The 27,946-nt window shown below is 37.7% G+C and overlaps 2 protein-coding genes and 1 long non-coding RNA gene across 4 annotated transcripts in view; 2 read left to right on the top strand and 1 right to left on the bottom strand.

Annotated features, from left to right (window-relative positions):
* Nucleotides 1–27,946, top strand: part of LOC141281917 (uncharacterized) — a 67,124-nt gene that overhangs the window by 5,994 nt on the left and 33,184 nt on the right. Inside the window, exon 2 of one of the 2 annotated variants that reach the window (XR_012336322.1) lies at nt 3,471–3,671. The exons of the other annotated variant lie outside the window; for it this stretch is intronic. The gene's annotated coding sequence lies outside the window, so the exon portion shown is untranslated. Of the gene's footprint in view, nt 1–3,470; nt 3,672–27,946 lie in introns of those variants that run through there. 2 annotated transcript variants of the gene reach the window in all.
* Nucleotides 7,778–8,981, top strand: LOC141281886 (uncharacterized; the record flags this gene model as incomplete). The annotated part of the gene is made up of 1 exon (XM_073813714.1): nt 7,778–8,981. A coding segment is annotated over one exon (744 nt), but the record flags the coding sequence as incomplete, so codon positions are not given.
* LOC135768430 (uncharacterized) lies at nt 17,636–20,851 on the bottom strand. The gene is made up of 6 exons (XR_010542174.1): nt 20,837–20,851; nt 20,623–20,696; nt 18,899–18,991; nt 18,667–18,730; nt 18,502–18,600; nt 17,636–17,791 (listed from the first exon to the last, which is right to left on the bottom strand). It is a non-coding gene; the product is annotated as an uncharacterized lncRNA (long non-coding RNA).

The raw sequence follows: 27,946 nt of genomic DNA, 5'->3' as shown, positions 1-27,946 counted from the left end.
ACAAATGGATATAGGGTGTCAAACTCATAGATTTGCATCATTTAAAATTCAGATGCTCTTTTTAAAATATTTGGGGTCAACCTCTGGCACAGCTTTAAAGCTGAAACTTATCAAATCCTATCAGAGGTCCAGAATGTCACTGAAACACACCAGTGGCTTTGCTGTCATCAGTATTAAACATGTTACCCATCGAAGTACCCCTCCCCGCAGAGCCCCCCACATAACAAATCCCAATTTAACCCCTGAATTTAAGTGAGCATCTTTTTTTTATGTATTTAGACCTAGGTGTATGTGTGTGTGTAGTCATAGCAGTGAGTAACAATATGTTATAGTGTGCTGTCACCAGCAGTGTTGTTTGGTGCGCTGTCACCGATGTTATGTTTTTGTTGTGGTGCGCGTAGGCTATTTCTGATTTGTCAGTCATCTCATGTCTCTATGATCCTGTCCTGTCCCATTCATTGTAGCCTGCTTGTGGACATTGCGTCATCACGTGTTGTAGTAAAGGGCCCGCCTTGATAATCCTGCTTAGGGGCCCGGTGTTGGCTCGTTACGCTACTGGTCTGGAGTGTGCCATTTGGGACAGGGCGAGTGTTGTTTGTAATGCTGCTTCTTCTGTGCCACAAAGGGAATTTCTGCACGAGAGCGCCCCCTAGGGTTGGGATGTGCCGGGATTTCACTGTAATTCATTTAAATTCAATCATTGTGATAACGTGCACTTGCACGACTAATGGGCGAGGCTAGTATGAAATGTTGTTATTCTAAAAAAAAAATTGTCTTTGACAAGGTTAAATAATGTGTGTGGTTTTAAATGTATATGTAAAGGATGAAAATGAAAACCTCCCCGCTTATCAAATGGTGTAATCCTCTTCTACTTCTCTGTACCTGCATCGAGCCCGACCGTCATCCAGCGCGAAACACACGCAGAGTGAGAATCCTGTTGTGATGCAACTTTTTTTGTTCAAATCTCACAGAATGTTTACTTTGTTTATAATGAGCGAGTTCATCATGAATCAATCTTTCAAGCCGTGTTTTTGTCTTATACTGAATCACTTGGGTACACCTATAATAAGTGTTTATTTTTGGACTATTTTAGTCCAGCGGATCGTCGCTGCTGTCCGGAGTAGCACAGTACCTGGGTGACTCGTTCATAGCATAGACAGTAAAAGAAATGAACACAGCGACCCCATTGGATTCAACGGAGACAAGTGAAGTCAATTAGAAGCACGCACTTTCTGGGTGTCGAGCGTACTGCGCAGACTCAAACTGAGCTCAATGACGTGGATGTCACGTGAGCAACCTGTCTGACAATTGTAAGTCTTCTAATAGCCGTGCCACGGGAAATCTGAATCACCCACCGAATCTTGCAGAGATGGCGAGCATGAACAGGAGAACATTTTGGTTAGTATTCTGATTAATAATCTCCCTTGACTTTATGCCTTCACGTCCACCCGATTGCCTCATAGTCAGTAAAAGATTGCCTGTGAGCTTCCCTCCCAGTCCATACGGTAATTTCTCTACTGTGCGACAGAAAGTCACAGGCTATGACGCAACCGTTAGCCTATTTTTACAAAAACTGCTTCTACTGGGCCATAACGTAAGATACATGGTAATGGAGCCTTTTATACATTTTCGTGTTTCTTTAGAAATAATTAATGGACAAATGGAGTCTTTAAACGCCTCAGATGTAAAGTTATTCGCTGTCAAAGTGACGCCAAAATGAATGGGAGTCAATGGGATACTAACAGCAGATGGGTGTTCGCTAAGCAATGGCGGCGTCCAGGGAAGCTTCAATAAAATATGAAACCCTGCCCCCCTGGTTCATAGACATAACGGAGAGAAGTATTGCCGGTTACAATGTTCTTTCGCAAGACGCATGCATTTTTGTGCGTCCCAGTGTGTAATTGCGTACGTGTGTATATTTTGTTAAAGTTTAGCGTACGTTTATCGTTAATTTGAGACTCATTTTAACAACCGGGAGCCATGTAAACATGACTTCACGTGCGTCATTTTCTCGTCAGTCGTCATGAAAACATGGCGTTTGGAACAGAGTGAACACAAACTACATATCACTGTATACCACCAGTACCGGTAAGTTATGAGTGAAATCACTAACTGTCACTTTTTAAATGAATTGTTATTCATTCCTAGATTCATATCTGCTATTTTTCAGTTCTGTTTGACTATCAAACTAGACAATAATTTTTTTTAGTTTGTCACACGTAGAATAATATGAAGGGGATAATGTTTTAAACCCTTAGTGCAGGAGTCATAAGTGTTTTGTTTTAGACATAAAGTAAAGGTAATGGTTCAATTAAAGCACTGTTAAAAGCTGTAAATTAACAAACTTTTAATAAACCTACCATCTGTTGTAGGCTGCACAAGGGTTATAAATAAGGAGATTTGTCATTTTGACAAAGGCTTAAAACAACACACTGTATATCTACATAAAACCCTACCCGCACTGCTGCTGTAGCCCACCTTTTGTCCTGTATTTTATAGTGACCTTATATGCCTCAGGAGACTTCAATATGGCATTAATGCCAAAAAAGTGCTAGCTCGCCCATTAATCAGAAGTAAAAAGGTTGGCAAAAAATTAACCTCAAAATTCATCAGATTGATGCTTTAAAATATGTAATTTTAAAAATATTCTTACAGGGTACCATGCCCCCAGACCCCCCTAGAGGAGTAATATCCTTCTCACCTTTTTCACCCCTGACCCCTTTTATGCATGAAAGGTCTCCAAAAAAAAGGAATTTGGAGTTAGTTGAACCAATGTTAAAATCATAAAGTTATTTTACAATAGACATAATGTTTTTTGTGTGAAAAAGGGTGGGTGGTGGAAGCGGAGCTCATTGGGTGCTCAGCACCCCTAAAGCTCTAACCCTAGAATCACCTCTGTGAAGAGCTCTGTTATGTTTATAAATCTAATCATATACATTTACATTTGTGACACTATCATGCCAAGTTTAATGTTTGGAGTTAGAGGCTTAACATAAACAATCACTTATTTTTAAATGTATAAATGGTAAATGCATTATACATGTACACAAATACTAAAGAGATGAAATCTTCTGTTTACTGCAGTCAGTTTTCTGTTTTTGAGCTCCTGTTCTGTCTGACAACAGCGGGTCCAGACACCTGATTTAAAGCTTAAATCCAATTGGATGGGGTGTTTTAACGCAGTGTGATAATACAACACTGGTTGGAAAAATTATACACGTTTTTGCAGCACAGCTCATTGTGCGCAGTATGAACGGCTTTATAGGAATATATTTTTTTCTCTAGTGCATCATTGTGTCTCGCAATTGTGTTGCTTCATTACTGTGTTACCTGGAAATTAAACTCTGACCTTGGTGCACTGCTTTACTACAGAAAAGCTAAAATAAAGAACAACAGAACAGATAAATGACATGTTGCTGTTTCATCACTCCTGATTTGCCATTTCTAACAGCTCACTGTGTTTATTTTAGATATGATGGAAGTGAATAAGGAGAGTCAAGCTGAAGTGAATGAACCGAATGAGAAACATCAGAATGTAAAAACAAAATGTAATGTTTCACAGAAAGAAATCTGAGAACAGAAGACAAAAAGTGTGAAAAGAGTTTTAGTAAAGATGGACACCCTGTGGATCACAAGAGGACTCAAAATGCAGAGAAACCATTCACATGTCAACACTGTGTGAAGAGTTTCACCAAAAAATCAATGTTTACAATCCACATGAGAGTTCACACTGGAGAGAAACCATTTACGTGTAAACAGTGTGGGATGAGTTTTACTCAAAAATCAGGTGTTAAGAGCCACATGAGGATTCACACCGGAGAGAAACCTTACAAATGCAGTCAGTGTGAAAAGAGTTTTACCCATAAAAACGCCTTTAAAACACACATGAGGATTCACACTGGAGAGAAACCTTACTCGTGTCAACACTGTGGTAAAAGTTTCACTCAACAATCAGGTTTTGATGGCCACATGAGGATTCACACCGGAGAGAAACAATAGTGTCTGTCTGCGGAGTGCAAGAGAGGGGCGTGCCGTTAAGCGGCGTAACTTTTAGCAGGGGGCGGAAATTTAAGTTGTCCAAGTCACACAGAATCCCGCGAGATGTCCGACTTCCGCTAAACTGACACGGCACATCCGATAGCTAGTAATAGTAAGACGATTGTTTATAGCTCTCTTTCAACTTTAGCGTAATGACAAATAACGTTACTGCCGTAAATGTTTTAAATTGAGGGCACGGAGGAAGCTTCATAAGACGCTCTTTTTTTTTTTTTTTTTTATTAACTTGAAATCACATTACATCAATACTCATAATAACATACAAAATAGAAATTACAATCAGACAATACAAACAAACAAATAAAAAAGTATAAACATACAAATTAAGTATAAAAAAATAAAAAAATAAAAAATAAAATAAGGGCATGAGATCATCATACAAATAACGTAAAAGCTTCACATAAGGACCTAGTGCGTTTTGCTTTATTATTTTTCAATCCAAGAAGTAACTCTACATAATGTTTCATATCTATCTGAAATAACAAAAAGTTAGGTTTTCCTTTAGCCCATTTTTGTTTATGTATATGGTATTTTCCCATAATCAATAAAAGATTAACAACAAAAGTCTCATTTGGTGGCAATTTTTCTCTATTAAAATAAAAAAATACATCTTTCTCAAAAAGGTAAACTTTAATACCAAAACACTTATAAAGGAGGCCTTCCAATTCTATCCAAAACATTTTGCTATATATACAATTGAAAAATAAGTGTACAACATCCTCCTTTTCTGTCCCACAAAAATCACATCTGACATCAGCATCATCATTAAACCTAAGAAAAAGTGTTTTAACAGGGTACACCAAATGAAGTATTTTAAAATGTACTTCTCTCACCTTATTTGTTATACAATATTTTTTCGGCAGCAACCATGCATATTTCCTTTCAATGCACTCAAATTTAGAATGCCAAAATGTTCTAGAAGATATTGGGCTATATTCTGTAAGTAACTTCCTAGTAAAATAATTATTCCATCTTTTATCAGTAATGATCACTCCTTCAAGTGCAATATCAGGTTTAAAACTCACATTCTCATTATACACATATCCTTTAAACAGACATTTTAAACCAGATGGTATAGCATCGAACACTATACAATATTCTTTAGGGACTATTGGAATATTGTACGCTTCATAAGACGCTCGGATGGTCTTATATTGTCTCATTCATCGTCATTGTTAACGTGGGTAGACAATATGGCCATATACGGCATATATGGACATATTTACCATCCTAAAATTATTAAAGTACCGAGGCATACCAATATTTAAATCGTGAACTGTTACACAGTGAGGGTGATTTCGTCTTTTTTTTTTAAGTAAATGTGCACCTCAGACAGTTTAATACTTAATTCTTTTTAAGTTTTAAGAGGAATCTACAGAGCTCACGTGGTTTTATAAGAAATGGCTACTAACAGATAACATCTGGTGATATTGTGAAGGTTTATAAAAATAACTATTCACAACAGGTAACATTGTAAAGGTGTATAAAATAACTATTCACAACAGGTAACATCTGGTGACCTTGTAAAGGTTTATAAAAATAACTATGCACAACATGTAACAACTGGTGACATTGTAAAGGTTTATAAAATAATTATTCACAACAGGTAACATCTGGTGACATTGTGAAGGTTTATAAAAATAACTATTCACAACAGGTAACATTGTAAAGGTGTATAAAAATAACTATTCACAACAGGTAACATCTGGTGACATTGTAAAGGTTTATAAAAATAACTATGCACAACATGTAACAACTGGTGACATTGTAAAGGTTTATAAAATAATTATTCACAACAGGTAACATCTGGTGACATTGTGAAGGTTTATAAAAATAACTATTCACACAGGTAACATTGTAAAGGTGTATAAAAATAACTTTGCACAACATGTAACAACTGGTGACATTGGTTATTTTTATAAACCTTTACATTCACAACATGTAACATCTGGTGACATTGAAAAGGTTTATAAAAATAACTATCCACAACATGTAACAACTAGTGAGATTGTAAAGGTTTATAAAATAATAATTCACAACAGGTAACATCTGGTGACATTGTAAAGGTTTATAAAAATATCCTTTTAGCAAGATCACCCTGCAATAAATTATAACACAGCATTATGAGAGGCATCAGGAGCTGATCCCAAGTGTATAGCTGGAAGCTGTTGATGTATGTACAGTATTGGTAAAGTGCACATGAATGCATTTTATAATAATAATGCATCCAATGTCAACCCTGTGTAGAGCTGAGAAATGTGGTTGTTTCTCAGCAGCAGTAATGTCCAATGGTGCCAGCTTAACACATTGGTGCAGTTTCCCAGACAGGGCTTAGTCAGGGGTGCCCAAACTCAGTCCTGGAGGGCCGGTGTCCTGCAGAGTTTAGCTCTCACTTGCATCAGAGCACCTGCCAGTAAGTTTCTAGTATGCTTAGTAGGACATTAATTGGCTGCTTCAGGTGTGTTTGATTAGGGTTAGAGCTAAACTTTGCAGGACACAGTTTGGAAACACTTTGTTTAGATCAGGGGTGACCCACCCTGTTCCTGGAGATCTACCCTCCTGCATATTTTAGTTCTAACCCAGCTTTAACAAACACACCTGACTATAATTTTAAGGTTGCCCTGAAATGCTTGATTGGCAGGTTCAGGTGTGTTTGATTGGGGTTGGAGCTGAACTCTGCAGGACAGTAGATCTCAAGACACAGGTTTGGTCACCAATGGTTTAGATTAAACCAGGACTGGGCACTTATATTAGGACATTTTAGTTTTTACAAACAAACCTTACAAAAACAAGACTGGTGTGCACCTTGAAACAAAACAATGGCACTGATATGTTGAGATGTGTCAGTACAAGGTGTTTTCTTAATTACAGTAGCTCAAACATACATTTTAGCCCGGGAACAGTATAAGCCCTGTCTGGAAAACCACCACATTGTTTTACCATAACAGATATGGGTTGTTTAAGGTTGAGTTGTGATTTTGAAGTGTAGACAGATGGATCATCCTATTGTATTTCTGCATCACAGTTAAGGTGCATGTGGATGGTATCACCCTCACAAGTTGTCCACTGCATCACTTCACATCAATGCAGCTGTGAAAATAATAACCATAAACAAACATATTTTACATTTGTACTTAAAATAAGCTTACATTATGAGAATATACAATGGCACCCATACTTAAACAGAATAGGGTTTGAGAGAGATACATTAAAAACGAGACAGTAGTACACACATCCTTTAACTCCAGTGTTATTATGACGTTAAATAGGTCATTAATGAATTACTGTCATTTGAAATGTCGACAACTTACAGGAATAACTGTAAGATTCTAATGCACTAATATCTAACGTTACTATCGTAAACAGGAAAATATATAGGTGAGCAATGAAACTCATGCAAGATTTGTTGCATTTTGTTAACTACTCGTTACTGATCATAAGTGTAATCATAGAACGGACTTCACAAATCTAAAATTAGGCTTACAACACATAGCTAACGTTAGCGAGCTTACCTGAAACGGTCGACCTTAATTCAGCCCCTGGCGTGACTTCTTAACATGTGTCGTAGCCGAACCATTTCTCGGGAAAAGGATGTTCGTCAGTCGGCTTCCCGTCCATTAAAATTGGTATGAACAAACATGAAGGCGCTTGGATGAGCAACTTTAATAACGCCTTTAGCCGCCGTATCTCTATGCGGGCAGAAGAGAAGACAGAATGACAACATCTCGTCCTGACGTCTCGCGTGGTTCTGTGTAACTTGGACAACTTAAAGTTACGCCCCCTGCTAAAAGTTACACCCCTTAACGGCACGCCCCTCTCTTGCGGTCCGCAGACAGACCCATCTCGAGAGAAACCTTACAAATGCAGTCAGTGTGGAAAGAGTTTTCGCTCTGGAAGTTATCTAAAGGAACACATGAGGATTCACACTGGAGAGAAACATTTTCCATGTCAGCATTGTGAAAAGAGTTTTCCAAATGCAAAACAACTTAAGATACACATGAGAGTTCACACCGGAGAAAAACCTCTTGAATGTCATCATTGTGGAAAGTTTTTCAGATGTTATGGTAACCTTATTTCACACATGAGAATTCACACTGGAGAGAAACCATTCATGTGTCAACAGTGTGGAAAGAGTTTTGCCCAAAAAAACAGCCTTGACAACCACATGAGGATTCACACTGGAGAGAGATCATTTGCATGTCAACATTGTGAAAAGAGTTTCAAGTGTAAGGGTCAACTTACGAGACATGTGAGAATTCACACTGGAGAGAAACCGTACAAGTGCCATCACTGCGAGAAGAGTTTTACCACAGGTGGTAACCTTAATGAACACATAAGAGTTCATACCGGAGAGAAACCATTCATGTGTCAACAGTGTGAAAAGTGTTTTTCAGCAACAAACCAACTTAAAAGACACATGAGAGTTCACACTGGAGAGAAATGCATTCCCGTGCAGTCAGTGTGAAAAGAGTTTCAGAGAGGAAAGTACACTTAAGATAAACACATGACAATTTACACCTCAGAGAAACCGTTCACGTGTCAACATGACGTCAAAATGTAGTTTCAGAATTCATCAGCGCTCTCACACAGGAGAAAAGTCATTTAAATGTAATGAGTGAAGTAAAAAGTTTAAATCCTCATCACATCTGAAGAGACATATGAGTGTTCATGCAAATGTGGAATCTTAGTTGTGTAGTGTTTGTTTTAAAGTGTTTATGTCTATTTGAAATGTACAAATTGGTTTAAGATGTTCTGTGCTTTGAGTGTTAACAAGGTACAACTACAGAATTTTACCCACATGTCCAGACTCTCTTCAAGTCTTTTATTTTTTAATATTTCATGACTTTTTCTAATTACAAGATAAATTCAGAAATGAGTTTTTTTACTTGTTAACTACACATGTGATGAACCCAGTAATAAAGAATATATTGACAACAATATTTTTTGCATTCTTATTATCTGTGTGGTGCCTGCTGTCAACAGAAAACACTAACATATAAGTCAAACTATATAAGTCAAACAGTGTATTATTAGTGAAGCAAGTCTAGACAGAATAATTTGCACTTCCCAATAGAACTTTTTAATTTGTTTGCTAAACACAACAGTGAGCACGCCAGTGTCCATCAATTTAAAACTTTAAACAATTTTGATTGTTGGGTGCTGCCCCTTTAAGAACAGTGAGCTCGTGTGATGACACGCGTAGAGCGTAGGTTCAGAGGGTAGAGAGAAAAAAAAAACAAGTGAAACATGTGCCATGTTGTACTCGTGTTAAGCAAGTTTAAGGGCTGTTTAATTACAGATGTCTTCAAGATTAAGCATAAACTAACTATTCCCAGCGTGGTAAGAATCACATTTGTTTGTTATATGTAATTGAAGTGTGTTTATCAACGATTTATATCGCTATTTGCGATTAGCGCCTTAGCGTCTAAACGCCTAAAGTTACGGTGCATATGTATGCTTAAAAGTTTTAAATACATCATTTAAATACTCTTGTATATATGTTTGCTTAATCATTAAGTTTGAATAAGTGTCTATAATGCAGAGACTACTTCTAAAGTAAATGATTCATGTTGTTTACATTAATACGATGATATTCCACGTTTAAAGATGCTATATTGTGTCAGTATGTTATGTTGACCTACATATCGTACATATAAGAATTGAGTAGTTAAGCTGCAAATGTATTGCAACAAAATGCAATGTTTAATTGTATGAGTGTTTAAGTGAAATTAATTGATTTAAGTGATTCAATTTATCTTTTTCTCTCTAAACTATCTTTTATTTAGTCTTTATTGAGTTTTGTAATTCACATGCTATTTAAAATTGTAAATATGGTTATTTGGCAATATAGTAATATGCATATTGAGTATGCTGTCTTTAAAAAGGGAACTTTGCTAATTTGTGCATTTTGATTTGTTTTACAGTTTGACCACTAAATGCATGTTTATGTCAACTAACCTAACAACTACTTCACAACTACAAACCTGATCTTAAACTGCATTGTGTGTTCTGCACAAGGGAAATAAAAACACCAAACAACAGCTAAATTAATGTGATCTTTATTGGTTACATTAAAGTCAAACACTAGGAATAAAGAAGACTAAAGTCAAATTAAGAAGATAACAACATTAATTGGCAACATGGACGAAGACTCAAACCCAAGCATTACTCCTGATCAACAACAAAAGAGTCTCAAGCGTCAGCGTGGAGGTGCAAAGGCTGTAGTTACACGTTTGATGACACAAATTACAACTGCTATGAACAATAATCAGACTAAAGAGGTGGAGAGCAAACTTGCTGCTTTGGATGAGGCTGTAAGTCGGTTCCAGGAGGCGCATAAGACATACAGTCAAACATTAGACGATGATGACGACCTCGATGCTTCTAAGGGCTATTTAACATCCGTCCTGCGTGAGGTTCAAGACTTGCAGCACACAGATCTGAGTTGGCTTGAGGACTTTAAACTGTTAACGGAGGATTCAAATATAGAACCTTCAGATTTCCAGGAGCAAGTTTCAGCACTTGATGAAGATCAACCTTTAACATCCTCTGTGGAACAACTAACTGTCCAGCTTCAAGGGTTACATGAACTCAGGCAGAAAGAAAAGAATGAGTTCGCTATGCTTATAACTCAACAAGAAGAACGCCTGCGTACAGAGTTTAAATTACGACTTCAGCATGCTGAATCTGAAGTGGATGGACTGAAAGGCTTACTGAAACTTAAGGATGCTGAGACGGAGGAAAATCGCCAAAAGGCTACGCTAACAACAATAAACAAAGACTTTTCAACTCCTGTCTCAGAGAACCGATCCTTTAACTTTAATCCCTCATTCTCTCCAGCAAACGAGAATTCTTCATGCCAATTTCTAGAGCTGTCAAGACAACAATATCAGTCACATATTGACTCTATGCATCTACCACCTGTAGATATTATCAAGTTTGATGGAGAGCCTTTAAAGTATTGGCAGTTTATGAGACTGTTCTCCTCTGTGATTGACAAAGAGACTGTGCCAGATCAAGAAAAACTCACTCGACTGTATCAGTACACTGTCGGCCAAGCTAGAGATGCTATCTCACATTGTTTGTACAACCCCAGTTCTAGCGAGGGCTATTCTGAAGCCATGGATATTCTAAAGAGACGGTTTGGCAGTCCATACGCGGTATCGCAAGCATGGGTAGATAAAGTGCTCAACTACAAGGAGATTAAAGACAACAAGCAGCTACAAAGCTTTGCAGACATTCTGCGCAGCTGCCGTGATACTCTAAAAGCAATGAAGTGTGAGGAAGAGTTAAATGGTGGACGTACACTGTTGCAAATTGTGGAGAAACTGCCCAATGACATAAAGAGAGGATGGCTCACATTAAACTATGAGATCGTCAAGTCTGGACGTTTGCCAAAGTTGGATGACATAGTCAATCTTATCGAATCAGAAGCTGCTAAAAGAGCAGATCCTATCTTCGGGAATCTTCTTAGTCCTGCAAGTAGAAATACTCCTGCTAGCTCTAAAGCATATACTAAGTCAAGCTTCGATAAGAAAAGACAGACATTTGCAACCGTCTCAGCTGCAAATGATAGTACTGCATCGTCCACACTAAAGACCACAACAAGATTTAAGTGCCCAAAATGCACTCAAGGACACTTTCTAAACCAATGTCATGCCTTTAGGGCTCTGTCCGTACAAGAGCGTTTGTCCTTTGTACAACTGAAGCAATTGTGCCTGAACTGTTTCATGAAAGGCCATCACAGCACAGTCTGTACTCGCAATTGGGTATGCAAGGTGCCTGGTTGTGGGAAAAAACACAACAGTTGGCTACATTCTGCCATCATAACATCCAACAGCAACGACAATAGCCAGCCTGTTAACCAAACTGCTAAAAACGAACCAGCTGCTGACCCACCACAAGCTATCCAAACGCATGCCACCGGAAAGTGCATTGAAACCAGTCAACGAAAGATTGCACTTCCAATCCTGCCAGTAGTAGTTTCAGACAGACATAACCGATTCTCCATGAATGTCTTTGCTTTGCTGGATAGTGGCTCAAATGGGACCTTTGTTTCCAAAAGGCTTGTTCATGCTCTTAAGCTAGAGACACGCAAAATTAACATTAAGCTGAACACCATAGAGACCAAAAATCTCAATGTAGTTACCTCTGCTGTAGATTTGCAAGTTGAAGACTCTCAGCAAAAGAACTCATACCTGATGAAAGGCGTGCTCTGTCGTGATCATCTGAACATAAGCCTAGATAATCTAGTCACACAAAACGAGGTGTTCCAGTGGCCACATTTACAGGAAATTGCAGCTGAAATAAGTCTACCTGATGTTGACCTAGCTGATGAGGTTCACCTGCTGATTGGTCTCGACCAGCCTGACATCCTTGCTCCTCGGGAGACACGCTGTGGTAGGGCAGGCGAACCCTATGCAATTCTAACTGGCTTGGGGTGGACACTTCATGGGCCAGTAGCTGATGGTTCGACGACTATCTCTGCCAATTTCATTCAAACTGATAATACTCTGCAACATGCTGTTGAAAGATTTTGGAAATTGGATGATCCGGTCTATGTAGACAATGAATCACTGTCTAAGGTTGACAAGCAGGTTGTGGATCTATGGAATTTGAGAGCAGTTAAGGAGAAAGGTCACTACACACTACCAATTCCTTTCAAAGAATGCCCACCTCAGCTACCAAATAACTACGCAATGGCTAAACACCGGCTGGACCTTCTGGGAAAGCGGCTAAAGAAAGATCCAACTCTGCAGGAAAGGTATGTAGAAAGTATCTGTGACACACTGCAGAAAGGATATGCTGAGGAAGTGGTTGACATTAATAGAAATGATGGACATGTATGGTATTTGCCACATCATCCAGTGTTACATCCACGCAAGCCAGGAAAAGTACGAATTGTCTTCGACTGTGCAGCACGGTACCAAGGTACTTCATTAAACGATCGTGTTCACCAAGGCCCAGACCTTACAAACAAGTTGCTGTCAGTACTTCTCAAATTCAGACAAGAACCCATCGCTCAAAATGCAGATATTGAGAGCATGTTTTATCAGGTAAGGGTGCCGCCTGAAGATAGAGATGTACTTCGCTTCCTGTGGTGGGAAGAAAACGATCCTGACAAGCCACCTAAACACTATCGCATGACTGCTCACCTGTTTGGAGGTGTCTGGAGTCCTAGTGCTGCCAACTTTGCTCTGCAACGAGTAGCAGAAGACAATCATGAAAAATTCACAGCTGACACTGTGGAAACAGTGAAACAAAATTTCTACGTAGACGACTGCCTTAAGTCAGTGCCAACGGAGGATGCTGCCATCAAACTTGCTTCACAGCTCTGTGAAATGCTTGCATGTGGAGGTTTCAAGTTAACTAAGTGGCTAAGCAATTCTAAAGAGGTGATGAAATCAATACCAGCTGAAGAATGGGCGAAGTCGTTACATGAGGTCAATCTTGACCAAGAGGATCTACCATTCGAAAGAACACTCGGCGTGCTTTGGGATGTGGAAAGGGATTGTTTCACATTTGTCCATTAGGATTTGTAAGTCCATTCATTCTCAAAGCAAAAGTAATTTTTCAAGAGTTGTGTCGCATAAAAGTTGATTGGGATGAAAAGATTCCAGTAGAAATAGCTGAACAGTGGCACAGATGGCTAAATGACCTGCCTATGTTGTCTGCACTAACAATTCCAAGATGTTTAAAGCCAACAACTGCTAGTTGCTCATCAGTGACCCAGCTCCATCACTTCTCTGATGCGTCAGAACTGGCGTACGGTGCCGTTTCATACATCAGGATTGACAACACCTGCAAGCTTGTAATGTCAAAGTCAAGGTTGGCACCTATCAAACCAGTTAGTATACCAAGATTAGAGTTACTAGCAGCAGTTGTTGCGACAGAGCTGGACCAACACATAAAGAGTCACTTGGAAATTCCAATCGCTAAGACATTCTTCTGGACTGACAGTACTATTGTACTACATTACATTAACAACAAAGATAGTCGTTTCCAGACTTTCATCGCCAACCGTATCGCAAAAATACATGAGCGCTCGAATCCATGCCAGTGGAGACACATTGATTCTGCTTCTAACCCGGCAGATGATGTGTCGCGCGGAATGACCATGCAAGAGATGTTGTCAAGTGTAAGATGGATATCTGGTCCACATTTTCTTCAACTGGAAGAGGAACATTGGCCTGTTCAACCTGTCATAAATGATCTACCTGAGGAAGCAGAGATTAAGAAAACAAAGGAAGTCTATGCAGTTAGCACAAACCCAAATCAAGCAGAGAAAGGTGCAATGGACAGATTACTGGAACGGTATTCCAGTTGGCATCGACTGAAAAGGGCTGCTGCTATCTTGTTACGCGTCAAGGCTTTGTTACGCAAGAAACCAAGTCTGCATCTTTCCAAACCCATCACTGTTGGTGAGCTCCACCAAGCAGAGTTAGCCATTCTCAATTATGTACAGACTTCATCTTTTGGATTAACTCGAGCAAAACCCAACTGTCTTCTCAAGTTAAAACCCTTTCAGGATGAGAATGACCAGCTTCTTCGTGTGGGAGGCAGGCTAACAAATGCTCCAATTCCTTTTGAGGCTAAACACCCAATAATCTTACCTAACAACCGTCACGTCACCCATCTAATAATCAGTCACTTTCATCTTCGTTTAGGCCATGCTGGATCGGAACGAGTACTCTCAGAAATTCGTCAACGTTTCTGGATTCTTAAGGGACGTGCCATGATTAACCAAGCTCTAAAGTCATGTCTACAATGTCGCAAGCTAAAGGCTAAGCCACAAAACCAACAAATGGCTGATTTACCTGATTCAAGAGTAACGCCTTGCGAGCCTCCATTCACTCGTGTGGGCATAGACTACTTCGGGCCGTTCTTGGTCAAGAAAGCTCGCAGTGAGATTAAAAGGTATGGATGTTTGTTTACATGTCTCACTACGAGGGCCATTCATTTGGAGATTGCACACACTCTCAATACTGACTCATTAATTAACGCCTTACAGCGGTTCATTGCAAGAAGAGGACCACCTTCTGAGATAAGATCAGACAATGGAACAAATTTTGTGGGTGGACTTCGAGAGTTGCGAAAAGCTATCAGTGAGTGGAACCAGAGAAAGATTTCTGATTATCTGTTGCAAAACAATGTAAAATGGATCTTCAACCCACCTGCCGCCTCTCACATGGGAGGTGTTTGGGAGCGACAGATTCGCACCATCCGCTCCATATTAAACACCGTCCTGTCACAGCAGGCGCCAGACGACGAGGGTTTGACAACGCTGTTTTGTTGTGTAGAGTCTATTGTCAATGGTAGACCTATCACTAAGCTTTCAGATGACCCATCAGATCCTTAACCACTGACACCAAATCATTTGTTGTTATTGCGTTCTGGTTCAACTTTACCACCAGGAGCCTTTGTGAAACAAGATCTTTACCGACGCAGATGGCATCAGGTACAATATTTATCAGACATTTTCTGGTCCAGATGGCTCAAAGAATACTTGCCTGCGCTGCAGCAACGCCAAAAATGGCTGCAACCAAAAAGAAATCTGCAAATAGGAGATCTTGTGCTTGTGCTACATGAAAACACACCGCGCAATCATTGGCCACTGGGTCTCATTACTCAAGTCTATCCGGGTGCAAATGGTCTTGTGCGTACTGTGGAAGTAAAAACACAAGCAGGAATCTATAACCGTCCTGTGGACAAAATTTGCCTTCTGGAAGCCAGTCTTGTCAGTTAAATCAGTTTAATTTGAGTTTTCCTAAGAGACATCACCCTTTGTTGTTTGAATGACCTGTTTGGGTCATTGGGGCCGGGATGTTGGGTGCTGCCCCTTTAAGAACAGTGAGCTCGTGTGATGACACGCGTAGAGCGTGGTTCAGAGGGTAGAGAGAAAAAAAAAAAACAAGTGAAACATGTGCCATGTTGTACTCGTGTTAAGCAAGTTTAAGGGCTGTTTAATTACAGATGTCTTCAAGATTAAGCATAAACTAACTATTCCCAGCGTGGTAAGAATCACATTTGTTTGTTATATGTAATTGAAGTGTGTTTATCAACGATTTATATTGCTATTTGCGATTAGCGCCTTAGCGTCTAAACGCCTAAAGTTACGGTGCATATGTATGCTTAAAAGTTTTAAATACATCATTTAAATACTCTTGTATATATGTTTGCTTAATCATTAAGTTTGAATAAGTGTCTATAATGCAGAGACTACTTCTAAAGTAAATGATTCATGTTGTTTACATTAATACGATGATATTCCACGTTTAAAGATGCTATATTGTGTCAGTATGTTATGTTGACCTACATATCGTACATATAAGAATTGAGTAGTTAAGCTGCAAATGTATTGCAACAAAATGCAATGTTTAATTGTATGAGTGTTTAAGTGAAATTAATTGATTTAAGTGATTCAATTAATCTTTTTCTCTCTAAGCTATTGTAGCAGGGCAGTAAATTGCAAATTTTGAGATACCAATGTTCCGACTACGCCACCCGGGAAACCCGGGAAATCTTTAACTAAGACACACAGGTCCAATAGTCGTGGGTGGGGTGAGAAAGATACAAACAATGAATTATGAAAAATATAATTTCTTTATTATAATAATAAATAGAAAACATGTATGACAGTAAACAAAAGAAACAAAATCACATCAATAAGGGGAGCTCGCCTTCAGGAAGTCAAGAGGTCACCCCACACTATATAAAAATACACTCGTGAAAACACCAAAAAAATTCTCACAGCAAATAGTGTACACACGTTCCGGCGCAATCTCCCACGTTATAGAGGTGAATACATACAACACTAAATTAAATAACTCAAAACAATAACAAAAATAAATAAATAACTAACACTGGTCGATACGTCACACCGACAACCACTCCTGCATACCAATACACGTTATGGGCACAGCTGAATTCAGGTTATACACCTCCCAGCCCGAACCCCTGAATGGATGCAGTCCAATAAATGGTGAGGTTGTGCCACCAGACGAATCCACCCACACAAACGAAAGAAACGAACTCCAGGCAAAGCAGCAATGTACCCAGTCGGCATTTCAACGTTGATTCAACGTTGAATCAACGTCAGATACCAACGTTGAATCAACGTTGGATTACCTTTCGGTTTTGCAAAAAATTTCAACGTTGAAATCACGACGTTGTTTCAACGTCACACTTTCAACATAGGTGAATTATGGTTGATATCATGACGCAATTTCAACCTTCTATTTCCTTGTTGTTTTTAACACTAAATATAGATTTTTACTTTACAGTGCAATACTCACTAAATGATTTACTGTAAACGTGTCATTTTTAATGCAATTATCATATGAATGCAACTTGCTACGCATAACTTACAGTACAACCCCATTCATAAAACTAAACACTTAAGGAAGGTAAAGTTTAAATGTGGACAAATAAGATGGCAGGTGCCTACCCTTTCCAAATAAACATGAAAGCAGTTTTTTATGGATAAAAACACATTCTTTCAAACAGTTAGGTTTCCAGTTAATAGTGCAGAAGTGGAATTTTCTAAATATAGAATAAAATCATAAAATATGAAACGAAATCATGTTTAAAAGTCATTTTATTAATCTGAATAGAAAAACTTTATTCAAGAAAAACTGCAAATATGAATTTTGTTGTTGGTTTAGTTGACAGTCTTCTTATGGCCACCACCACCCATCTATTCTGGCTCATGCTGTACTTAATACGATGACAGCATCTAAAGAGGGGGAAAAAAACAAGATATTTAATTTTCAAAAAATGCTGCATTTTAGCCCATGTACAAAAAAATCTTGTTATTGCACATCAGGGCAAGATGCGTTTTCTTTGATAGTCTGACTTGAAACATTGCATAGCCATCTGATGAAAGAACAAAGCTGTTGTGTTTACGATGATGACAATGAGGTTCAATTAAGATCATCTACAGTGCATTCAGAAATCATACACCTTTCACTTTCAATTTTATGTTGTTGCATGATACTGTAATTGTTTAGATATTTTTACAAAGTAAAAACAGAATTTTAGAAACTTTTGCAAATGTATGAAAAAAGAAAACACATCATATTTACATTATACATATTCAGACCCTTTGCAACAACATCTGCAATTTAGCTCAGTTGCCTCCAATTTCTCTTGAGGTTGCTGATATGTTTCTACACCTTAAAGCGTCCTGATGAACACAAAGATTTTTTTAAGGAATGTCTGCAACCAAACTGACCAGAAGCACCATTGACTTACATAGTAGGATAAAAGAATACTATGGTAGTGAATGGTGCTTCTGATCGATTTGGTTACAAATGAATCCAATACTGAATGCTTAAGTGATATTAACTTTATATTTTCAACACGCCCAAATGAGATGCTTAACAAAGCAAACACTGACAGGTTGCTTTACGTGTGGGTCAAACAGCCTTTTGTGTAGTCCTTTACCAATGAAATCGAAGATGGACTTCAGAACTTCTGGACTGTCTGTGTAAGACTTTAAACTCGCTCAGACCAGCAAGGCATCTTGTTAGCAGACATCCCGACCTGATCAAAAACTTTTGATTAGGAGATGTTATAATCCTATTTTTAATATATGTTTTACAAACTTACCACAGGTGATCTGGCAAAGCGACTTATGAAACAGCATCTTCCCAAATCTCCTCTTCAGGCTCATCTTAGCGATCATTGCATTTGATAAAGTTTGGAAAAAGAAAAACATATTTCATTAGTATAGAAATATAAATGTAATCTTGTGGTAAGAAATACAGAAAACTGTGGCCCAAGTACAACTTTTAAAGAAATTAAGAATGTTTACATTTTTTGTCATAACACTATTCATTACCTTTTAAGGGGGAATGATTTGGGCATCTGGAAAGACACACTACTTCACCTCTCTGTATTTTATCACACATCTTCAAATTGCATGTTGATCTGCCTACAATTTAAAACACATAATAAAATAAAAACAAGTCATAGCCCCTTTTAAAAAGAAAACATAAATTGTGAAATACAAAACACTGCATCTTAATTATTAGGATTAGTAGAACTTGATCTGATTACAAAACAAATATTAAATGCATTGTAAGGTTTTAGGGGAGACGCTTCACAAAAAAGAAATGGTAAATTACGGATTTATAAAACGGGCAGTTCTGGTTCTTCATTCTGATTGGTTGAAACCCGTTCTAAGCCGTGATAAAATACACCGGTAACCTCACGGTTCAGACCACATTACATAAGTATCACTGCGCCACTGTTGCTGCGTACTGATTTATGAAAATAAACACCACAGTCTATAATCATATTTTTAATTTGTCAACAATTGCACAATTAATGGCGATATCCAGATAAATGTCAATAAATATTGTTGAGTCATCTCGTCAATAAAGAGAAAACGTTGTCTGGGGAATTTATAACTCAAGTTCAGACGTCCGCTATTATCCACTGGGTGGCGATCTTACCCAACTTAAACACTGACGCATTCACTCAACACTGAAAACACAGCGTGTAAATTTTGATGGCTCAATCTGATCTCTTACAAAAGTTATTCACAAATATGGAATTATCTCCGCTTTTAGCTAAAAAATTTGGGAGGTGATAAGAGAACAATGAAGGTAGGATGAATTAAAGTTTTTTTTGTTTGTTTTTGTTGAAAGCGGATGGTCTGTTCTTTCATTTGATATTTTATGTTTATTTAGAGAAGATAATTTTTCTGCAAGGCATTAAACTAAAACTGGGTGGCAACTTAAAAAAAAAAACGCTGACGGGGAAAGAGTTCAGCATGCTTCCAAACATATTTGATCATCACTTCAACAGCACAATATAAATGTTAATGTATAAATTAGATAAATGGTGATTTATAAAATAAACACCACAGTCTTAAATCATATTTTCATTGTGTCTTTGCTGCATCTCTGTTGGTTGGGAACTGCGCTCTGTTTCAGTCACACTTGATTCTGAGGAACTACTTTGTTTGGCGGAAGACTAATATTTGTACTAATATAATTACAACTTATTTGTGTTTTATTTTATAAAATCCCGCTAACGTTATGCATATGAAGTAAGTAACCGTTTTATAAACGCAATAAACCCCTTGAAGCGTTGGGTTACCAGTGCATTACCCACTGCTTCTCGGGGTTTATTGCTTTATTCTATTACAACATGGTATCTTGGTGGTGCATTACAAGGGTAGGTGGCAGCTCATTGACAATTAAAAAAAATATGATTAAACCCATAACACATAAAGATAAGAACAAATAAATGCTGTCAAATACACCACCACAAAGACCCATTTTTTTCTGTCAATATGAAGCCTCTATAAAACTTGCATCACCATCCACTCTGAAAACTGGATTAACTTTTGTCTCTGTCTACTGAAAACAAAGTGTTTGAAATATGTAGGCCTACATACTGTAGAAGGAATAGTGGCGTACAAAAGAAATTAATTGCTGTGCTGAAAAGTAACCATTGTATCCTAAATTAGTTTCTTATATTTTCCTAATGACAATGATAAACCAGTCTTGAGAAACAAGTAGCAGGTGTTTTTAAAAAGCCACTCTCATTTCTCACCTGTGAAGTTTCTTGTATTTGTGTGTCATTCTGTTTCTGACCTGACAACCCTTGCTGTCTGTTTCTTGTTCAATCTTGACAAAATATAAAAAAAGTAAAATTAGTGCAATATTGGAAGAGAATTCTATAATGACTTTATCAGAACATGAATACATACACTTGCATACTGCATTTAAGTAAATATTGTAGAATAGCAGGGTTAACACAACATTACCTGATCCAGATGTAGTGGCTGCTGATGCATGAAAATCTCAGCATTGACAAGATAGATCATCCTCACTTTTCTAATTTGAAGGGCTCTGATAACGAAGACATTACAAAAGAGTTATAAAAATATACTAAAAACAAGAGCATATTTGTCTAGATAACCAATATTTTATATTTCCATTAAAACTTGCTAATTATTCAACAAGTAAGCAAAATTACACCGTTACAATGTATTTCAATTCGAATAGAACATGCCAACTTACACGACATGATATTTTCGTACAAAGGAGTTAACTTAAGTGTTTCATGCCGCTTAAAATCATGGATACTGCGCGAATGACCGCAGGTGCGATCATAAGCGCAACATGTAATTGACTGATTGCCATGGAAACATGAGGGTCACGTCGACTATCTTGTCCCTTTTAATTTTATAACTGCATTTATACACATTACCCCGTCGAGAAAACCTCAGCATGATTAATATGGGATTCGACGCCCATGTTATCACGTCATCAATAAGTTTGGATTAATGTCATTAACACGAACTGCTATACGTATCCGTTATTGCGAATTCGTGAGCCATAAAACACCAACATCTCATCTAAGTTTTAACACTTTATCAGTAATATGAATTTGAGAAACTAAGCAGCTTACACTGACCGCACCGCACTCGAGCTGCTCCTCCTTACAAAAGGCTGATAGGTGTCTGTGGCGCCTGTAAGACCTCTCGGATATAAGTTACGCTGACTGAACTACGAAATCAACACTTTTTCACCGAAGTTGTCCAAAAAAGCGCTTACATTTATAACTAGTTGCTTTTCTGAAGCAAAAACAACCAAGTGGTTAAGTTGATAAAAACACACATCATATTAATTTATTAATATTCATAATAACGAAGTCCAATTTCGGCGGGAACATCCGTGGACTAGCAAATTAACTACTATAACGAATACATTCGCAACTAACAGAAAAAAAACCGATTTGGCATCGTGCTTTTTTGTCATACCACTTTGTATATGTGAATAAAATAACGTTATGCGTTTACATTGACTTATATTTCCTTACCTCTTCTTTCTCTGAAGCATTTTCTCGTGTGATACGCAAGATCTCGAAGACAGCCGTTAAAACAGTCCAGTCTCGTGTAATCTCGCGAGATTACGTCGCTACCTGTATATTCAATTATTTGTTAAATTTTTTTTATAATGTCATAAATTTTATAAAATGAGTTTTTAATTTTTTTTCTGAATGATTCACATATTATAAAACATTATTTTATTGTCTCTCTGCAACCATTTACTTCACTGTTGTTTCAACGTTGTTTCAACGTTGAATCAACGTTGAACAAACAACTGACGTTATTTCAACCAAATTTCAACGTTGATTTTTAAGCATTTTATGAACCTTTTTCAACCGTTTACCATTCACCGTTGTTTCAACGTTGTTTCAACGTTGAACAAACAACTGACCTAATTTCAACCAAATTTCAACGTTGAAGGTCGGTCATATGCCCGCTGGGTAGTCTCATCCGAAACGGAACTTACATTTATCGAGGGGTTAATGAAACGGTCATGCCCGGTCAATCAAACGAGGTATTACCAGTTTGCCTGTGCAGCAAACTGTAGCTGCTGCGAATACTGCAACATACAGCCATCTGGGAACCAGCTAAAAGCCGATCCGCTCGTTCACAACACGCAAAGCCAAGGGTAATGAATGACGCGCAGCCGCCCTCCGCTCACTCACAGAGAGCGCTTCCATACAGGGCATGACGTAAATGACAACGTTTTCAGGTGCTACACCACTAGGATTCTTATATCCTACAAACCCGGCTCCGATTGGTTTGTAGATTTGTGTAGCACCAACCAATGAGCAACCACGAAATCATAACATGCTCTGATTGGTCCACAGATTTAACCAAAACAAACCAATAGGTGAGGCTACACACCACCACACTATCTTTTATTTAGTCTTTATTGAGTTTTGTAATTCACATGCTTTTTAAAATTGTAAATATGGTTATTTGGCAATATAGTAATATGCATATTGAGTATGCTGTCTTTAAAAAGGGAACTTTGCTAATTTGTGCATTTTGATTTGTTTTACAGTTTGACCACTAAATGCATGTTTATGTCAACTAACCTAACAACTACTTCACAACTACAAACCTGATCTTAAACTGCATTGTGTGTTCTGCACAAGGGAAATAAAAACACCAAACAACAGCTAAATTAATGTGATCTTTATTGGTTACATTGATGTTTAGACCCATTTTCTACAAAAAATAAATGTGTATATTTTAATTTATATTTATATATGGACTTCAGGGTTGGTCCACAACCAAAGAATCCAAACTAACTTGATCCCAAATAAATTACCTAAAAAAAATATTGGCATGCTGCACCTAAAATGTTCATTTTCGGTAGCCTGTTATTTGATGTTGTTGCGCAATAAAAACACCCGAGTAGTTAAGATACATCACTAACAAAACACTGTAGGAGTTAATTTTTTTAAGTGTGATTTGAGATCAACGCTTTTTTTCTATAGAGTAAAATGAAAAGGCTTTAAATCAATGCAGTTTTAAATTAACTTTTTATATTTCCATTAACATCATTTTAACTCTGCTAAATTTGCCGTGTAGCCTAAATAACAAACAGAATATTTCGGGGCAAATTGATGCCACTATACCTGGATTATTTTTTAACTTTTTAAGAGTGTCCCATCAGGTGAATAATATGCCTTACTAAAAACATTACATGTGTGCATTTTGAGGTAAAACAAAGGGCACTGATGTATTTTAAGATATGTCAGTGCAAGTTGTTTTCTGTTTGGAGAGCTCTTAAAAGTGTTTAAGTCTATGACTAGTCTAATCCCTGTCCGGGAAACCGCCCCTATATGTATGTGACATATTGTGGCTTTATTTATTTTTATTAATCTCCTATTATTTATTTATTTTGTATTTATCTATGTTTAATTTATTAATATCTTATTTATTATGACCAGAATAACATATAGTTATTTACAAATCTAACTGTACTCACTCTAATGACGCACATGAACACACCGCTTAACCATCTGAGAGGTATTGCACAAAAGTAGAATTAAGAAAGCAAGGATAACTGGCCGCTTTCAAAGCAGTGCTTCTTCTTCTTCTTCTTCTTCTGGTGTTCTTCTTCCTCTTTCGTTTTCTTGCGGACTGGTGAACTGAGCACATACCGCCACTTACTATTACATATTATCCATTTTTATGTAATACAAAAACAGAATTCCGGTATAAGCTGACCCTGCGTCTCCAGCACCTCCAGCCCATACACGGAACCCTGCCGAATCAAACTGTCCTTAAACAATTTTAAATCCTGTACTATATATAAATTCCATTAACCCCCTATTACCCTAAGCTATCTCTATTAACTTCCACTCATATATACACCAAATCTAAATGGGGCATTCTACAAAAAAGGTGGAAATGCTTTTCCCTTGCTTTTGCAGACGCCTTAATCATTTAATTTGACCCAATAATCCCATAATGATATATATCTCATAAATATATACTGTCCTTAAAATTATGAGAGTTTATTTATTTAATTTTCTTTTTTAAACTCTTTTTTTAAATGTCTGGTCCTGAAAATTGCCCTGTCCCTTTGATCATACATGGAAGTTGAACTGTTTACTTATTATTTAAAACCATGTTTTTTTTTATAAAACAAATCTAATTTACTGTTACCTTTAACCCTGTATGAATTTACTACAACACTGAAATGGTAAAAATACACTTTTAATATGAATAATATCAAATAAATATTTGTCCCCCAAATTTATGTCATTGGTGTTACCTTACCAAAATACTTTTATTTTGAAACAATGCATCAGCTCTTTGAAGTTTTTCCTGGGTCAAGAGGTCAGTGAAGGAAGTGCAGTGGAGGAAGGCAAAAGGTTTGTGAGATGTCTTACCATAATTGTCTAAAATATCATGATATATCTAAGAATTTTGAGATAAGATTTTTTGGATGTCATTAGTGTTACTCTTTTTTTTTTATAGCTGGGAGTGTTAAGAGCTTTACATAAAAATACATTATATTGAATAGGTATGTGATTGTTACATCTCTGATGAAATAGCACATGGCTAATGGCAGCAATTTTGTTAAAATATTCGTTTTTTTTTAATGTAAATTGTAATTGGTGTTACCATCATTGGTGTTACCGTCATTAGTGTTACTTCTCTAATGAGTATTTTGAAAAATGAATATTTTGTTGTTGATATGGGATGTAAGACATTGTTGATATTTCAGTCTTTGCATCAAAACCTTTTTGGTTGAATATTTTTGTTTTTGTTGGTTTTAAAGAAAAAACTGAGAATCAAATTATTTCATACAATGCTGGGTACAGATGAAGAATTTAATTAAACAAATATTAATAATCAATTATTTTCTTGCTGTTATCATTCTTCTACTTAACCTTTAACTAAATAAACAAGCTGTATTGAGAGAAAAAATATTTAGTATCAACATTAATGTAGTTTAAATCACAGACAACACCAATGACAAATAAATTACTTGTGGATTCTTTATTAAAATGTATTAAGAAGTTAAAAATAGATTAAGCTCCCCGTTTTGCGGATTCATAGATTTGAAGTTAATTAATGCTATTAAAGAAGTTTTGGGTATGTTGAAAGAAGTTCATTTAAGCAAAATTTCCATCACCCGAATTCCACCTTTTCAGAATGACCCATATCTATGACTCATAATAAACGTGATCTTTAAATAACTAATAAATGCGTACATCATGCACAGACCCAGGATATTCCACAAAGTGCTCAGTTGATTTAAATATTGTTTTTTAAAAACGCATTTTAAGTAGTTAAAGCTGCTTTTTGTTGCTTGGTTAAAAAAAACATTGAAAAATCACCCTACTATAGTGTTAATAGAGCTGTTAACAGAGCTGTAATTAAATATTTTAGTTTCAACACATCAGTGTTAATAGAGCTGTTGACATGCATGTCATTTACACTGGGGATCTTTTGTTTTACAACACAAACTGACGCTCCTTGCTGTTGATAAACCTCATTATTCTAGACTGATAGTTTACATTTACACCCAATTTATACAGTGATTTCTTAAGCTCTCATGTAAATTAACTCAAGTCATGGTCGGCTCGCAAACCGTGACAAAGAAGGAGACAACGCGTGAGGTAAGGGTGAAAGAATGAATTACATTTATTAAAGTAAATAATAAAACAGAGATTAATGGCAAAGCAAACAACTAAACAGGAACTAAGACGGCACAGGAAGCGAGGGGAGCGAGCGACGTCACTCAAAAGAGAACTGCTTATATCCGCTGGCGCCAGCATCCGCACAGGTGTAAGTCCTCACAATCATGACGTCACACACTCGAACACCGTCCTGCAAAACAAGAAGACAAAACAACACACCAACACTTTGACCCGCACTGGGGTCATAACACCCTCCTCCATAAGAAAGGGTGTCTATACAAGACACGCAATCCAAAATTTAAAACACCTCTTCCTGTAGAACCACCATGACTCAGTAATACTCCCATTTACTCCCAGCAACTACGGGCCCTGTAGAAGCAATTTAAGAGAGTTAAAAAGAATAAAACAAGTTCAGAAAGTTGACAGTTAAGAGGAGTAAGGAATCCTAGAAAGGGCGTCAGCCACCACATTATCAACACCCTTAATGTGTCTGATCTCAAGGGCATAGGACTGGAGGAAAAGGCACCAACGAGTCAAACGCTGGTTTGGACAATGCAAAGAATGCAAATAAACAAGCGGGTTGTGGTCGGTATATACAACCAATGGGTCGGACACTGATCCCACATACACTTCAAAATGTTGTAGGGCCCAAATCAAGGCCAATGCTTCCTTCTCCACAACAGAATAGTTTAGCTGATATGATGAAAACTTCTTTGAGAAGTAACTGACCGGACGATGAAATCCAGAATCGTCAGCTTGCAACAAGACAGCTCCCGCACCCACGTTGCTAGCATCCACACACAACCTAAAGGGACGATCAAAACAGGGAGCCGCTAACACAGGAGAGGTGGTAAGTAATGATTTGGCGGCATCAAAAGCTTCCTGACAGGCGGAGGTCCAGACAAAAGCTACTTTAGCCTTTAACAGATCAGTAAGTGGGCTACCACAGTGGAAAAATTTCTACAAAACCCCCGACAATAACCCACTAAACCCAAGAACCGCATCAACTCCTTCTTGGTAGTAGGAGAAGGGAACCCGTCAATAGCCTCAACCTTTGCGCGAACTGGACGCACAAAGCCCTGTCCAACAACTTTGCCCAAGTAAGTCACCGTGGCTTTGGCAAACTCACACTTAGCCAAATTAATGGTCAATCCAGCCTCTTCAAAACGGGACAATAAATCTGCTATACCCACCAAGTGCTTTTCCCAAGAGTCACTGAAAACCACCACATCGTCCAGATAGACTGCAACTCCCTCCAACCCAGAAATAACCCTATTCATCAAACGTTGAAAGGTCGCAGGCGCATTTCTAAGGCCAAAACTCATTACGTTATAAGAATATAATCCATCAGATGTAATAAAAGCAGAAATTTCTTTCGCTCTCTGGGACAAAGGGACCTGCCAATAGCCCTTTAGTAGATCGAACTTACTTACGAACTTAGCCGACCCAACCTGGTCAACACAGTCCTCAATACGAGGAAGCGGAAAAGAGTCTGGTTTAGTTACACTATTTATCTTCCGGTAATCAGTGCAAAACCGATAAGTGCCATCAGGTTTATTCACAAGTAAGCAAGGAGAGGCCCAACTAGAAAAAGATGGCTGTGCAATATTATTATCCAGCATATACTTAACCTCACTTTTAAGATGTACGAGTTTATTTGGAGACACACGATAAAAATTTTGGCGAATGGGCTCAGCATTCCCAACATCAATATCATGCTCCAACCAGTGCGTACGTGAAGGCACATCCCCAAACAAAGAGACATGGCGACCAATAAGAGCAACTATGTCAGCACGTTTACATTCTGGCAAATGGGCCAACATGGCATGCAAATTTTTAAGAGTCTCTGAGTTTTTAAGACGCCCCAGCAGTACTGTATCCTCTGGAAAAGAAACCCCCTCATCGATTTTCTCCA

This window comes from Paramisgurnus dabryanus, chromosome 3, assembly GCF_030506205.2.
Source record: "Paramisgurnus dabryanus chromosome 3, PD_genome_1.1, whole genome shotgun sequence".
NCBI classification, from domain to species: Eukaryota; Metazoa; Chordata; class Actinopteri; order Cypriniformes; family Cobitidae; genus Paramisgurnus; species Paramisgurnus dabryanus.
Note: the sequence above shows the minus strand (reverse complement) of the source record. Positions and strands in the feature narration are given on the sequence as shown.